This window comes from Phyllobates terribilis, unplaced genomic scaffold (genome assembly GCF_046119375.1).
Source record: "Phyllobates terribilis strain yellow unplaced genomic scaffold, ASM4611937v1 Scaffold_211__1_contigs__length_3443825, whole genome shotgun sequence".
In the NCBI taxonomy this organism is placed as follows: Eukaryota; Metazoa; Chordata; class Amphibia; order Anura; family Dendrobatidae; genus Phyllobates; species Phyllobates terribilis.
This window is the reverse complement of record NW_027362971.1, coordinates 1,165,310-1,180,270: the sequence shown is the minus strand read 5'-3', so window position 1 is coordinate 1,180,270 and position 14,961 is coordinate 1,165,310. Positions and strand designations below refer to the sequence as shown.

Sequence of the window (14,961 nt, the reverse complement as noted above, 5' to 3'; positions counted from 1 at the left end):
AAAGGACAAATTACGGTGAACCGCAAGATGAAAATAAAATAAAAAAAAAAAAAAAACACCATAAAACACCCTAACAAATTAGAGTTAACTATTGAGAACCTGTTGTGGATGAAAACCTGGAAAAGGACAGAGTTACTGGAATAGAAAGAAAGAGGAAAAAGTTCCACTTTGTCTTCAGAACAGTCCAGGGCTTGGACTGTCTAAATGAGCCACAGCTGTGAGGTTCTTTAAACAGAGTGTCAGCACAAAATCGACTGTTCAAACCAAGTGCAGGTACTCAGTGCACCCTTGCAGTGACCAAACAGTTCAGTGCACCTTACCTTCTGCTCTTTTCCATCCATCTCCTCCCTTTTCCGACTCCTGTAAACTGAAACTCTCCATGAAGGAAGAGGGGACGGAGGTGTATGCAAAACAAGTAGGAGGGAAGGTGCACTGAACAGTTTTGGTCATGCCAAGGGTGCACCACGTGCCTGTGTTTGGTTTGAACAGTCATTTTGTGTTGACAGCCAGGTGTGATCTACTAATACAAGGCACCTAAACTGAGGAAGAGCAGGCAATGAGGATGAGGTTGTCAAGCATTCTGGTACAAAGAACTGTGTACACACACACAATGTAATATATATTTTATTAATATGTAAAGACCTGTTCATACATTGGAATCATCAGTTCTACTAAAGCTCAACTTAGATTGAAATTGGACTTCTATGGTCTTCAAAGTTTGTTTGGTCCAACTGGAGGGATTCTGGGGCCACAATTGACATTTTAGAAAGCCAAAATCTTGATGGATCATCGCTTTTGCTTCCTAGACTGTATTGAACAGGCCTGCACCATATTATATAAAAGCCTACTGCCTCTAAAAGTATTTTAGATAAGAAACATTTCCCCGTTTGAACAGTCGTCCGAAACATTGAACAAATTTCTTGCCAACAATGAAGGGACGCAAACCACTTCACATTCTTGTAATCAAGTTAGAAAACAGAAATAATGAATATTTTACCTATTTTGCACGATTTTCCATCATCCATCAGCTGCACCCCGGTTGGACAGGCACAGCTGTAAAAGGGATCTCTTGGTGACAATAAGCAAAGATGGGAGCATCCTCCATTATGGTCATCGCACGGCGTTTGGACTGAAAAGAAACAGAAAAAAAGGTAATGTCAGAAAAGAATGAAACTTAAAAAAAAAAAAAAGCATTAAAAGGATTTTACACAAGAAGAAAATAAGCGACATTTCAATAAGGTTTATTGATAATGAAGATGCTCACAAATCCCAGCCTCGGGCGGCAACTTCTACTGGTCTAATTCTAGAATCACACACACCAACACTTATGGTCCAAGTATAGGGAAAGATGTCTGGACTGGTTGCCGAACTTAGCCTCATATATGCCTATGAGACTGTCAAGTACAGGTCAGGAGACCCTGGGCCAATCTTGACATCATCTAAGTACTCGAACCTTGAATGTGAGGTCTTTTTTTGTGATAGATTTGGTAGGGAAGATAGGCGAGATGGAGGAAAGAGTATTAGTTCAAATTTGTCCACATTGAGACGAGAGGAGAAGGAGGATATGACTGATAGACATTCTGGGATTCTGGACAGCAGAGAGGTGACATCTGGGCCAGTCAGGTAGATCTGATTATCATTAGCGTATAGGTGGTACTGGAAGCCATTGAACTTGGAGTTGCCCCAGGCCAAAAAGGTATAGATTGAGAAGAGGAGGGATCCCTGGACAGAGCCTTGAGGGACACCAACCGAAAGAGGGTGGGATGAGGAGGTAGTGGGAAATGCTAGATGTGAGGTTGGAAAAGTATGAGAAGGTCCAGGAGAGGACAAAGTAGTATATTGATTTACCAAACTTAGAAGAGAAGAGGACAGCAGCAACCAAAAATTCAGAGTCCATCTTAATTTAGCCCAACCTAAAAAAGGGGAGTAATATTTTATCGCACCCTCCAAGGATTTGAGAGCTTCAGGTCTGGTTTCACCCCATGGTACACTTTGTGGCTTTACATATTAAAAACATAGAAGGTGGTCAAATAATTGTAGGTGAAAAATAACTCACAATGTGGCTGTCGTTCCTGGCTAAAAACTTGTATGTCCATCGGAGAGTAAAGTGATTTAAGGATCTCTCGTCTTTTTTCTCCAACACGCTTGTTGCAGGCATGGATGGAACGAGTCTGCCAGTCAGTCCAATACAACATATCTCCTGCCAGCGTTAAGGCAAACGGATGTGTCAGTCCTCCTTCTACAACCTTCTGCCTGTTGGTGGTATATGAAAGGACAAACCAGTTACAAGACAACATGGAATAATGGATCATGGGGTGCTGTCAGGTTTCCCCAAAAGAAAGCTCCAACTATGCAAAGGCACTTAATAGCTCCACCATGAAGTGTCCACTATGTGCCATCTATCTACAAGATATATACGGCCATAATCATAATCATGCACGTGTTAATATATGAACCATCACATTTTTTCGGTAAATCAATTGGAAACTTTAAAAAGACAGACTTAAGAGAATAACTACAACTTTCATTTTGTATAGCTCAGAAAGTTACGAAACTTTGCAAATTACTTTATTAGGGGGACCTGGTTGCATTCCTGTAAAAAAAAAAAAAAAAAAAAAATTACCTATCAGTGGCTTCCAAACCCCGGTTTTTCAAAATTCCATTTCCCTGTGTTGATATCAGAACGTACTCATTTGGAGTACAGATGATGGCAGTGATGAGTCAGTTCCTCCCCTTATCCTCAATGTTCATGGGACACGGGTGCTGACCCTTTCACTGCCATCATCTGTACTCCAAATGAGTACTTTTTTTTTTTTCATTAATGACGACAAAAGTTTCAAAACTTTCCACGCTGGACAAAAATGTTAAAACAAACAAACAAAACAAAGAACATACTAACTCTTTAATATTTTATCTTTGCTAATAGCACATTTGATATAGAAAGAAACACTGATTTTGGTGGAACAGGCAAATCATATAATGTGTATTGGGGCCTCCAGAATCTGCCCCATGGTGAACAATGAAGGATATTCAGATCGGGCAGTGGGATTTCAACAGTCTAGTAATTTTGTTCGGGAGTAGAGAACTTCTAGTGAAAACCTCCTCAGCCAAGCGGTGAGGGCTAGGAGAGCATGCAGCTGTCCAGAGCCAAAATTTTATTTTAATTTATTTATTTTTTAACGGAATAGAATAGGTTGTTTGTCATAAATATGTATTTTTACAATAAAATAAAAGAAATGTGTCAGAATTCCAAGTTTAAAAAAATAAATTACATAATCAATGGCAAATAGAAGGCTCTCTTTAAAAAGTAAAACCAAACAAATAAGCTGGAGAATACGTTGGACCGTCCTGATTGGATCACCTTGTCGTGATCGGATGACTTTTATGCTTTTTTTTAATCAAAATAGTTTTAACCAAGTTCCCGATGTTATTTACATGTACTATTACTAGTCACTTACTACAGGATTTATGCTTTTTTTTTTTTCTTGGGTTTCCTCTTTCAGGAGCAGCTCAGGCCTTTGCAGTGGTTTTCCACGACTTTGCTTCATTATGTCCATGAAAATTAAAATTAATGGGATTTGTTAATACGATCCTCTATTTTCAGCATTTCTTCATGTTCTCCTTTCTTTTTAAATTGAGTCTTTATTCTCAACATTGTTTGTTCTGCCGTCAATACGGTTTCCAGAAATTAATGCTGAAAATTCCTGTGAAATTCCACACAAGAGCAGTCTAAACAGTGGCGCAGAAATGCTGGGAAAGGGTCAGAGTTTGACTTGGTGAGGCAGTGACATTACCCCGCCAAGACACCACACCCTTTCTCCGCAGTTAAAGAGAACTTGTCACTTTTATGATGAATTTCTGGGGACTCGTTGAAGTCGACACAGTTCAGGCAGCTTTATATCTGGTTACTTGTTAGTACGTCCTCTATAAAGTGAATATACAGTAAATTGGGTGCCAGAACTACAATGTCATGGCACTTCTCAAAGCTGAATTTAGTACAAGGCTGCACTTTCCAAAGTATGGGACATGACTAATTATTAGTTAGGTGCTGAACCCACATTATTGCCGAGCTTCAACATAAAGAGCAGAAACTGCACGGATGCTGCCAGCCCCACTAGTGCCGTTTCCAGGGATAAGAGGCTGCATCATGGTCACAGGTTCTGCAGACTAGAGTCTGGAAATGAACAGTAGAGGAGGTAAGAAAAGAGTTGAGTGCTCTACTAAATAAATAGAAGAACCAATGGGTTAATCTGCGCTGCCGTGGAAGAAAAGAAAAGACAAGAGATGCCAAATCCAATTTGAGGCAGTTTATTAGTCAACGCGTTTCGAAGTATACAACTTTTTATCAGGATAAACCACAATCATGGTTTGTCTTGATGAAGAAGTTGTATACTTCGAAACGCGTTGACGAGTAAACCGCTTCAAATTAGATTTGGGGTCTCATCTTTTCTTCCACGGCAGCGCAGATTAACCCAATTGTCCTTCCATTTACTCATGTCCTCGTGGGTCTGCAGAAGCCTTAAGCTTCATCAGTGACTGTGTGCACACAACCCTATCAGGTGAGCGCAATCGTGCATGTCCTATAGCACAGCTACCCACATAAGACCCTATTTGCGCTTTGTCTTTCCTCCGGTTTCTACCTCTTGAGTGCTCTGCTGACACTTTTGGTGAGTCAGGATGTTGCTGACAGTCTGAGAGGAGGGGTTAAAGGCAAAGTGTTCCTGCCGGTGGGGAAGGGTGGTTTGGTGGAAAATGTCTACTGCAACAGGGTGAGAAGTGTGTAGAATACTAGATTTGCAAGTTATAGGGTTAAGGTGGGAAGAGGAAAAAAGCTGCTGTTATTCAGAGAATGCGTCCTGGTACAGGGGATACTATATTGCAACTTCAGCATTCCTTGTATAATAAGAATATAGAAGTTCTTGATCAGCCATCTAACATGACCACTAAAGACTGCTCCGCTCCCTTCCCAATCTTGAGGTTTAGAGGAAACCCCTGTAGAAGCAGTGATGAAAAAAAACTCAAAACAAAAAAAATAAAATTTTTTTACCTGAACGAACCATCCAAATTGGCTCTGTGAATAAAACTCAGTTTGGCATCTGCCCAATAAAGTTTCTGTTCATCCAGGTCGATTGTTAGCCCATTGGGCCAATAAATATCGGAGTCCACTATTATTTTCCGTGTGCTTCCATCCATTCCTGCCCGTTCAATTCTGGGGGTTTCTCCCCAGTCAGTCCAATACATGTATCTGGTGGGGGGGGGGGGGAATAAATAAAAAATGCAAAGTGATCAACTGCAATGGAATAGGTTACATAAAAATCAAATATTAGTCTTACATACAAGATCTAACATTAGGTAAAAGTTGATGAAAGTGGATAATTACAACCACAACCAAGCAAATACCACAGGACACCTTTAGAGGTCGTATAGGAGTCTAAGCTTTGAAGAGTTAACTGTTTTGGGGACATACACAATAACATTAATCATAATCCGGTAAGCACTCTTAAGGCCTTCATGCATATTAGTCTAATGCCGGCTGAACCCAACGATATTGATGGGTTTGGCCAACAGTCTGTGGCGCGACGCCGGCCAACTGATTGTCATGTCGATAGGGTGTGTCCGATTTCTGACTACCGATCACATTGTTCTCCCGTAGATAAGCCACCTAACGACATGTCATCCGGTGGCTTTCTCAGAACAAAAAGGAGCGCTTGGCCTGTGTATGGGAGAGTTGGCTGACCACCGAACCATAGCCCAAAAAAATAATTCGGCCAAGAGTCATGTAATATCTATGGCCGGCTTTAGCTTTGACAGAGTGGAGCTCCATGGTAGGGGACGTCGTTCCAAACAAAACACTAAGAATGCCCAAAGTTAAGATTTCAGTCCATCACAAACTTTGACATACTTCCCTTGTAACAAGTCGATTAATTGTATGCTTATTTTTTCATTCATTTGTACATGTATTGTCTGTGTATGTTTTTTATATATTAGGTGTATTGGTTGCATATTGTTTTATTCAAGGCCGTGACCAAGGTCTAGGATAGACCGAAATGTTAACGTTGGCCGGTCCTTTCCAATTCCACATGCTGACCTCTCAATAAAAAAAACCTTAACCACATACCTCTGAGTCGTGTTATTTTGTACTAGTATGCACAATATATATATTTTTTTTAAGAAAAAGGACTGTCCAGGTTACACATACAGTACAGACCAAACGTTTGGACACACCTTCTCATTTAAAGATTTTTCTGCATTTTCATGACTATGAAAATTGTACATTCACACTGAAGGCATCAAAACTATGAATTAACACATGTGGAATTATATACTTAACAAAAAGTATATTTGACCAAGAAGGAGAGTGATGGGGTGCTACGCCAGATGACCTGGCCTCCACAGTCACCAGACCTGAACCCAATCGAGTCATGAAAATACAGAAAAATCTTTAAATGAGAAGGTGTGTCCAAACTTTTGGTCTGTACTGTAGAGGTTTGGTACCCTCTTCCGAGGGGAAGAGAACTTTAACTCAAGGGTCACCTATTGTATGTGGCAATCCTAAAAGTCAAAATAACCCTTTTAGTGGACCTTACCAAACGACTAAGGATAAGAAGGCAAACCAGTCAATCAATTTTCAGATACGTGTTTCAGGGTGTTTGCCCCTCATCAGTGCAAAGCAGATGATCAGTTTGGCATTTATGATACATAATGCCTTTTTTCATGCTACCTGAAGCCAAATTCTCATCTTGTACCGAGCAGACACAGGTCTGCGAGTACTTTTAGTCTGGAAATTACGTTTTTCATGCGCTGTAGTCAACAAGTTTATCAGAGCCTCATCAACCTTGACCACCAGAAGAACCAAAGGAATAGAGGAAATATTTACTAAACTGGAATACGTTTAAAACAGGACCAGTCACAGCAAACGCCGAGAAAGGTAACAAGTCAGTTTTGTTGCAACTACAAAGATGTAAGTTGGGAGTGCGAAAAGGAAGGAGGAGGAGAGGAGGTATGCGGAAGAAGGCATTTACCGAGAAGACATCCAAGGCCACATAAGCAGAGACTCAATGCCCAGGAGAAATATTATGTGGGAAAGGAGTACTGCACACCTATGAGCTCATCTACACACACACAATCAATTGTATTCAGAAATACCACAGGAACTTCAACTTTATGACTTGGGACAGTACAGTTGGGTGAGAAGATAAAAGTAAAAGCTTGGCACTTGGTGGTAAATCACTCCCGCCAGTTCCTGCCAATGTGACTGATGCAGCTTAATGAAAATTAATCACTGCCAATGAATTGTTCGAAGACTTGCTACAGGCACTGGAAAAATAAAAAAAAAAGGTTGTGTAACTGGACAACGGCACCCTTCAAGGATTCCAAGATGCCACCTATGATTTGGCATTCCTTAATTTCTTTGTTCATACTGGTGGTATTGGCTCAGTTCAGGTTTCTTAACAGACAAGTAAATAATATAATATAATTCACTGGCAAATCCATATACAAAAAGGGCAAAATAATGTCTGAAGATGGTAGGTCAGTGTGAACACCGCTTTATCGGCAATGGTGGAGGTAGCTTCGGAATAAATAGTTATAACAATCACTTCATGATTGCCACTCTGCCAATCAAAATTATTCAACCCGCATTGCAAATTTGGTTTATACACATTTTGATAAGAACCTATCAAACAGAAATAGAAAAAATAATACCCTGCATAGTACAGAGCGACGGGGGCCCGGAGATGCCTCCTACCGTACAGCGCGACGGGGGCCCGGAGATGCCTCCTACCGTACAGCGCGACGGGGGCCCGGAGATGCCTCCTACCGTACAGAACAGCACAACGGGGGCATCAGTGAAGACCTGGGGCTTCTTTGCTTCCTCTGGCACTGAAAACTTTCAGTGTGTGGAGGACAAAATGGATTCAATCAATTATCAGGAAATCCCAGAAGAGGACATGTCTTCGGTGAGGGAGCCGAAGCTTGAGCGTCATTGGACTTTTCCACAGGAGAATGATCTCAAGCAGACCTCAAAAGGCTTGGTTTCAGAAGAAGTCTTTAAAGATTCTGGAGTGGCTGCCACAACCGCCTAACCTGATCGCCAAATTTTTTTATTTTTTTTTTATGGGGATGTTTTAAGAAGGCAGTAGCAGAACACACAACCAAGAATGGTAGGAAAATGGAGGCCATTATTGTTGAAGAATGGGCTAAGATTGCCAGAAGCAGATGTCCAGCTATTAATTGTTTGCAGCAGGTCATAACAGCCAGAGGAGCTCTACTAAGTACTAAAAACACTTGTCATGAAGGGCTTGAATAATTCTGAGACTGCAGTAAAGGTGGTATTCTGTGACAATTTGGAGAAACCACTTGTTATATTCGTTTTGTCGAGATATTTACATTGTTTTTGTTTTGTAAATTTTGACAATTAATCTAATTTGCAACAAGGGTTAAATAATTTTGACTGCAACTGTATAACCGCAGGGACACTTCTACAAGGAATGCTGTCAAAGTAAGACTGCTCGTTGGACTCAAACCCAGTTTTCCTAAATGGGTGTTGGTCGGATAGAGCTTGTAAATACAAGCGATTTTGCAACTTACTGCTTCTTAAAATTTTCAGCCGTTCTTGAGATAAACATTTTTTTTTTGGACAGGTGGTTTCCTTGGTGACCGACCACCGCTGCTAGACAGAACATGCACAGAGCTTACAAGCTCTTTCCTGTTGAGCTTGTAAGCAAAATTTTGAAGCTGACCAGGATCACTGGAGTGTGCGGTTATTCATTAATACTGGCCAGCTTCAGTGCAGTGCTTACAATAGAGACGGCAGCAGTGATCGGTCTCCTAGTTAGCGAGCTGTACACCAAAAAAAAAAAAAAAAGCCAATATCTCAAGAACGGCTGCAAATTTGTACAAGCACTATCTGACAATATCCATCTATGAAGACGGGAATAACTAACATCATTTAGGGATAGCCTTGACAGGAGGCACATGTTTTAATCATGCTCTGAACTGTTCACAGAGGGGAGGAGGAAACAATCTTTGCCCATCACTTTTTGTGTGCAATTTGCATACTTCCAGCCACATTCCAACTAGACGTGTCCAGCCTCAATTACATTGAGCAAGGACTCGCACGATTAGTCGGCATGTGAAAGCATGTACGCAAATCATATACTTGCGCTCACACTGCTCCCGACCGAATCACATGTTTACCATCACACCGAATGATTGCAGACTTAAAGCCCAAGCATGGACAACCCCTTTAAATCTTGCAAATTTCACTCTGGAGACTAAGCTTTAGGCTTTCTTTTTTCTTCTTAAAATGGGAAAAACCATTGAAAACCTTGTTTTGCATAATGGTTAATCAGCCCCCCTCCCCTTTTGATAGTATTTGTGGCCCATTTAAACTTTCATGACCCATTGAGATTAGTTATATAAATCTATATAATTGTCTTAGCCTGTCTGTCAGATCCTGCGTCGCTGATTGGTCCGGCCGCGGCCAATCAGCGACGCGGCATTTCACAAAAAGATGGCGGCTGATCTGCCACACGGAGGTGAGCGGCGATGCAGCCGGGAGATGAAGCCGGCTGCTCGCAGCATACATCCCCCGACCGCAGGCGCCGCTGACCCCCATGCGGCTACTGTAGGGAGATCAGCGGCTACGGCCGCTTATCTCCGGACGGTAAAAGTGACGCCCCTCTCCTGTCCTCCTCTACTCTCTCCTCCCCTCCTCTACTCTCTCCTCCCATCCCTCCCCCTGCTCGCTCAGGACCCCGGCACCCGGCGCCATGCTTACCCCTCCCCTCTCCCCCCCGCTCGCACAGGACCCCGGAGTCATACTTAACCCTCCCCGTGCCTGCGCAGCAGCTCCTGTGTCTTCCGCTGCTGCTGTGTGACGTGTCAGGTCAGAGGGCGCGGTGACGTCTTTACACCGCGCACTCTCCTGACCGGTCACAGTGCACAGCGGGAACATGCGGGCTATGCTGGAGTCCAGAGGAGCAGCTGACAAGTGAGGTGAGTATTGGATTTTTTTTTTTATTATTTATTTATTTATTTTTTTATTGTATGGGGCCATAGGGCATTAAATGGTGGGGTGGGGGAAGTGTGACATCGTGGAGGGGCCATTATAAGGGAAGGGGGATGTGACATCCTGCATGGGACATTATAAGGGAGGAGGGGATGTCACATCCTGCATGGGGCATTATATGGGGGTGGGAGTCACATCCTGCATGGGGCATATTCTGGAATACCAGATGCGTTAGAATCGGGCAACCATCTAGTATAACAAATAAATGTCTCAGGTCTTCTCACAATGGCTGATTTTTGGTACTGTATATAAACAAACATAGTCCAAACTTTTTAAGCGGATCTGTTCAAATATTTCCCAAAACAAAGTGTACACATTTTTGAATAGATCTCTTAGACCTGATGAGACTGGTATATTTACTTTTAAAGTTCAAATCAGAATTGCTGCTTTAAGAAATGTGCATTTTAGGAGTCCAACTCTAGAGTGAGAGCTTATGAGTCCAAGTGTATTCAGTCTCCGCCCATCCAGCCTGATTGACAACTGCAGCTTGCACTGAGCAGTGCGAGATCTCAGCAGGGAGGAGGGTCACTGAGAAGCTTGTAATCAGGTTAGCTGGGCAGTGTTTAGATTAAACTCTCATAAAAGGACTATACAGTAGAGATGACCAATTCAGTTCGCGCCGCTTTGGTCTGGTACGGTTTTCCATGGCAGTCGGTCTTCATTTTTGTGTATGGCATCCTGGGCACCTCTTGTACTTGGGCCCCCAAGATTTCATGGCGCATATCATGCAGTCATAGGTCCTACTAAGAGCCAGAGAGGTCCAGGATGCCGGGACGAGGATGTCAGCTGCAGAAACGAAGAGTGGCCACCAAAGAAGACATAACCGAAAACAGCGCAAAACGAATTACTCGTCATATTAGCAATGTCATTTACTATCTGATAAAACCACCTCCTCTTTTCTACTGAACCAAATTCCATAAATAATGGAGCTGCCAAGGACGGTCATTCATTATGATTTATTATTATAGATACGTTACAAAAAACGTATGAGGAAGGGCTATAAATCACATAATGGAGCTGCCAAAAGGAAAAATAGTCTGTCGGCAATCCAAAACATGAATTATCAGATAACACCATTTATAATAAATGAAGACAAAATAAATGGGTAAAACAAATCAAGACCAGCTTTTTAAAAAAAAAAAAAAAAAAAAAAAAAAAAAAGATAAAGCGCCCCCCATCCCCCCAAAATATCTCCTTACTCTGACCCATTTTGTGTGTTTATTTGTTCGTTTCTTTTGAGGGTTTGGGTTTAAATATATTATATAATATAAACATATACATGTATACACTACCGTTCAAAAGTTTGGGGGTCACCCAGACAATTTTGTGTTTTCCATGAAAACTCATACTTTTATTTATCAAATGAGTTGCAAAATGAATAGAAAATATAGTCCAGACATTGACCAGGTTAGAAATAATGATTTTTATTAGAAAGAATAATTTTCTCCTTCACAGAATGCTCCTTTGCAGCAATTCCAGCATTGCAGACCTTTGGCATTCTAGCTGTTAATTTGCTGAGGTAATCTTGAGAGATTTCCCCCCATGCTTCCTGAAGCCCCTCCTACAAGTTGGATTGGCTTGATGGGCACTTTTTTCGTACCATACGGTCAAGCTGCTCCCACAACAGCTCAATGGGGTTGAGATCTGGTGACAGCGCTGGCCACTCCATTACAGATAGAATACCAGCTGCCTGCTTCTTCCCTAAATAGTTCATGCATAATTTGGAGGTGTGCTTTGGGTCATTGTCCTGTTGTAGGATGAAATTGGCTCCAATCAAGCGCTGTCCACAAGGTATGGCAATGCGCTGCAAAATGGAGTGATAGACTTCCTTATTGAAAATCCCATTTACCTTGTACAAATCTCCCATTTAACCAGCACCAAAGCAACACCAGACCATCACATTACCTCCACCCTGCTTGACAGATGGCGTCAGGCACTCTTTCAGCATCTTTTCAGTTGTTCTGCGTCTCACAAATGTTCTTCTGTGTGATCCAAACACCTCAAACTTTGATTCGTCTGTCCCTAAAACTTTTTTCCAATCTTCCTCTGTCCAATGTCTGTGTTCTTTTGCCCATATTAATCTTTTCCTTTTATTAGTCAGTCTTAGATATGACTTTCTCTTTGTCACTTTGCCATGAAGGCCAGCATCCCGGAGTCGCCTCTTCACTGTAGACGTTGACACTGGTGTTTTGCGTGTACCATTTAATGAAGCTGCCAGTTGAGGAGCAGTGAGGCGTCGATTTCTCAAACTAGAGACTCTAGTGTCCTTGTGTTGTTGCTCAGTTGTGCAGCGGGGCCTCCCACTTCTCTTTCTACTCTGGTTAGAGCCTGTTTGTGCTCTCCCCTGAAGGGAGTAGTATATACCGTTGTAGGAAATCTTCAGTTACTTGGCAACTTCTCGCATAGAAAAGCCTTCATTTCTAAGAACAATAGACTGTCGAGTTTCACATGAAAGTTCTCTTTTTCTGGCCATTTTGAGTTTCATAGAACAAACAAATGTAATGCTCCAGATTCTCAACTAGCTCAAAGGAAGATCAATTTTATTGCTTCTCAAATCAGCCAAACCGTTTTCAGCTGGGCTAACATACTTGTGCAAGGGTTTTCTAAACATCCATTAGCTTTCTTACACAGTTAGCAAACACAATGTACCATTAAAACACTGGGGTGGTGGTTGCTGGAAATGGGCCTCTATACACCTATGTAGATATTGCAATAAAAACAAGACATTTGCAGCTAGAATAGTCATTTACCACATTAACAATGTATACAGTGTATTTCTGATTCATTTAAGGTTAGCTTCATTGAAAAAAAATGTGCTTTTCTTTCATAAATTAAGCCAACAAAGGTGCCCCCCAAACAGACTAATGGCCCCCACATAGTGCCCCCCAAACACAGACTAATGGCCCCCACATAGTGCCCCCCAAACACAGACTAATGACCCCCACATAGTGCCCCCCAAACACAGACTAATGACCCCCACATAGTGCCCCCCAAACACAGACTAATGGCCCCCACATAGTGCCCCCCAAACACAGACTAATGGCCCCCACATAGTGCCCCCCAAACACAGACTAATGGCCCCCACATAGTGCCCCCCAAACACAGACTAATGGCCCCCACATAGTGCCCCCCAAACACAGACTAATGGCCCCCACATAGTGCCCCCCAAACACAGACTAATGGCCCCCACATAGTGCCCCCCAAACACAGACTAATGGCCCCCACATAGTGCCCCCCAAACACAGACTAATGGCCCCCACATAGTGCTCCACACAGACTAATGGCCCCCACATAGTGCCCCCCAAACACAGACTAATGGCCCCCACATAGTGCCCCCCAAACACAGACTAATGGCCCCCACATAGTGCTCCACACAGACTAATGGCCCCCACATAGTGCTCCACACAGACTAATGGCCCACACATAGTGCTCCACACAGACTAATGGCCCCCACATAGTGCTCCACACAGACTAATGGACCCCACATAGTGCTCCACACAGACTAATAGGCCCACCATAGTCCCTGGCGTCGCGGGCCAAATATAATCACTCTGAGGGCCAGATTTGACATTTATGCCTTAGGTGGTCATTCTGAGACTGAGTTAAAAGGAACACCAGGGGGCGCCATAACTAGTATGTTTTGGGTTCCAAAGAAGGACCTTTAATATTAATTCTTAGGAAAACACCTGTAACATGTTTTCTTTATAACCGCCCAGGATTGCAGAGAAATATTTTATAAAAAATTAGAATAAAAATACCAATATTACAATGCATTTTAGAGAACACAGGTCATTTTAATACAGTATCTGCCAACAGATTTATCCTTTCTAATCTAAGTGCAGCAAAAATAAGGACAAAGACTCAATAATCCAAGGGTTTGTAATAGATTGCAGCCCTGCTAGACCTCTAATTGGTGAGCTATAGCGTTAGCCACACCAGTATTAGACAGCGTTAGGGCTGCACTGTGCATAGGCAGAAAGCTGACAACTAAACGTAGGGGGCGGGGATTGCCAAAGCTCATGAATATTGAAGGCTACAGATCAGAAGCTCACGCCGAGAGGACTAGCAGAGCTACAGCATATTATCCAGTGTTTTAGCAGAATTACAGCAGTCTCTATCCACATTTTAGGCTGCTTTCAGTCTGCACTATCAGTCTAAGACAACATAATAAAAAATAAAGTCCTGGAAAATCCTTTTAAATAGCAAAATTTGGGAATATGAACTTTCCCTTTAAATCAGGCTTGTACGCACCATCCCTCGAGATTTGAAATGCGTTAAAACTTATAATCTGGAGGTAGAAGAATGAGACTGCTCAGAGACGCACGAGAGGCACAACCTTGGTGTACTCATTTCTGTGCGTACGCCCGGGGACCCGGTAGTTTGAGAAACCTCACTTGCTGTGGTTGAGCTTAAAATAGAGGCTGCCACTCGCCAGCATATGTTCATTCCTCACAAGCCAAAATGCAATGTCAACAATCTCAGCAAGACGGATCTGCTCAGAGCCACCGTGTCAAGAGTATTGAGGGCAAAGGAGGCTCAAGCCGTACCCAAGAATCATCTCAGGAATTACTCCTACTGAAGACAATCTGCAGCTCGTACCTCTAGGACTACGTCATCCCTGCTCCCACCAACAAGACAAACTTCTATCCGGGAGCTTTAAAGTTCAGACATTCTTGTCTTTACCGATGTTCTTTGCACACTTCTCGTACAATACTTCTGTCACGCAAGGTGTAAGAAAGACTTAGGCTAAGTGCCCACGATGCAGAAATGCTGCATATTTTTTCCGCTTCTCCCTGGCAGGAAAAACGCATGCGGATTTTACATGCGGTTTTCCCGCCAGGTAGAAACGTTTGTCAAGCGTTTTTGCATACATTTCTGCATGCGGGTTA

The 14,961-nt window shown here is 42.5% G+C and overlaps 1 protein-coding gene across 1 annotated transcript in view; it reads right to left on the bottom strand.

Moving 5' to 3' along the window:
* Positions 1 to 14,961, bottom strand: part of LOC141213731 (low-density lipoprotein receptor-related protein 5-like) — a 125,366-nt gene that overhangs the window by 77,591 nt on the left and 32,814 nt on the right. The window contains exons 3-5 of the mRNA XM_073665319.1: positions 5,048 to 5,245; positions 2,057 to 2,253; positions 998 to 1,129 (exon numbers count right to left, since the gene is read on the bottom strand). Of these exons, the coding sequence (XP_073521420.1) occupies positions 998 to 1,129; positions 2,057 to 2,253; positions 5,048 to 5,245 (527 nt within the window). The remainder of the gene's footprint in view (positions 1 to 997; positions 1,130 to 2,056; positions 2,254 to 5,047; positions 5,246 to 14,961) is intronic.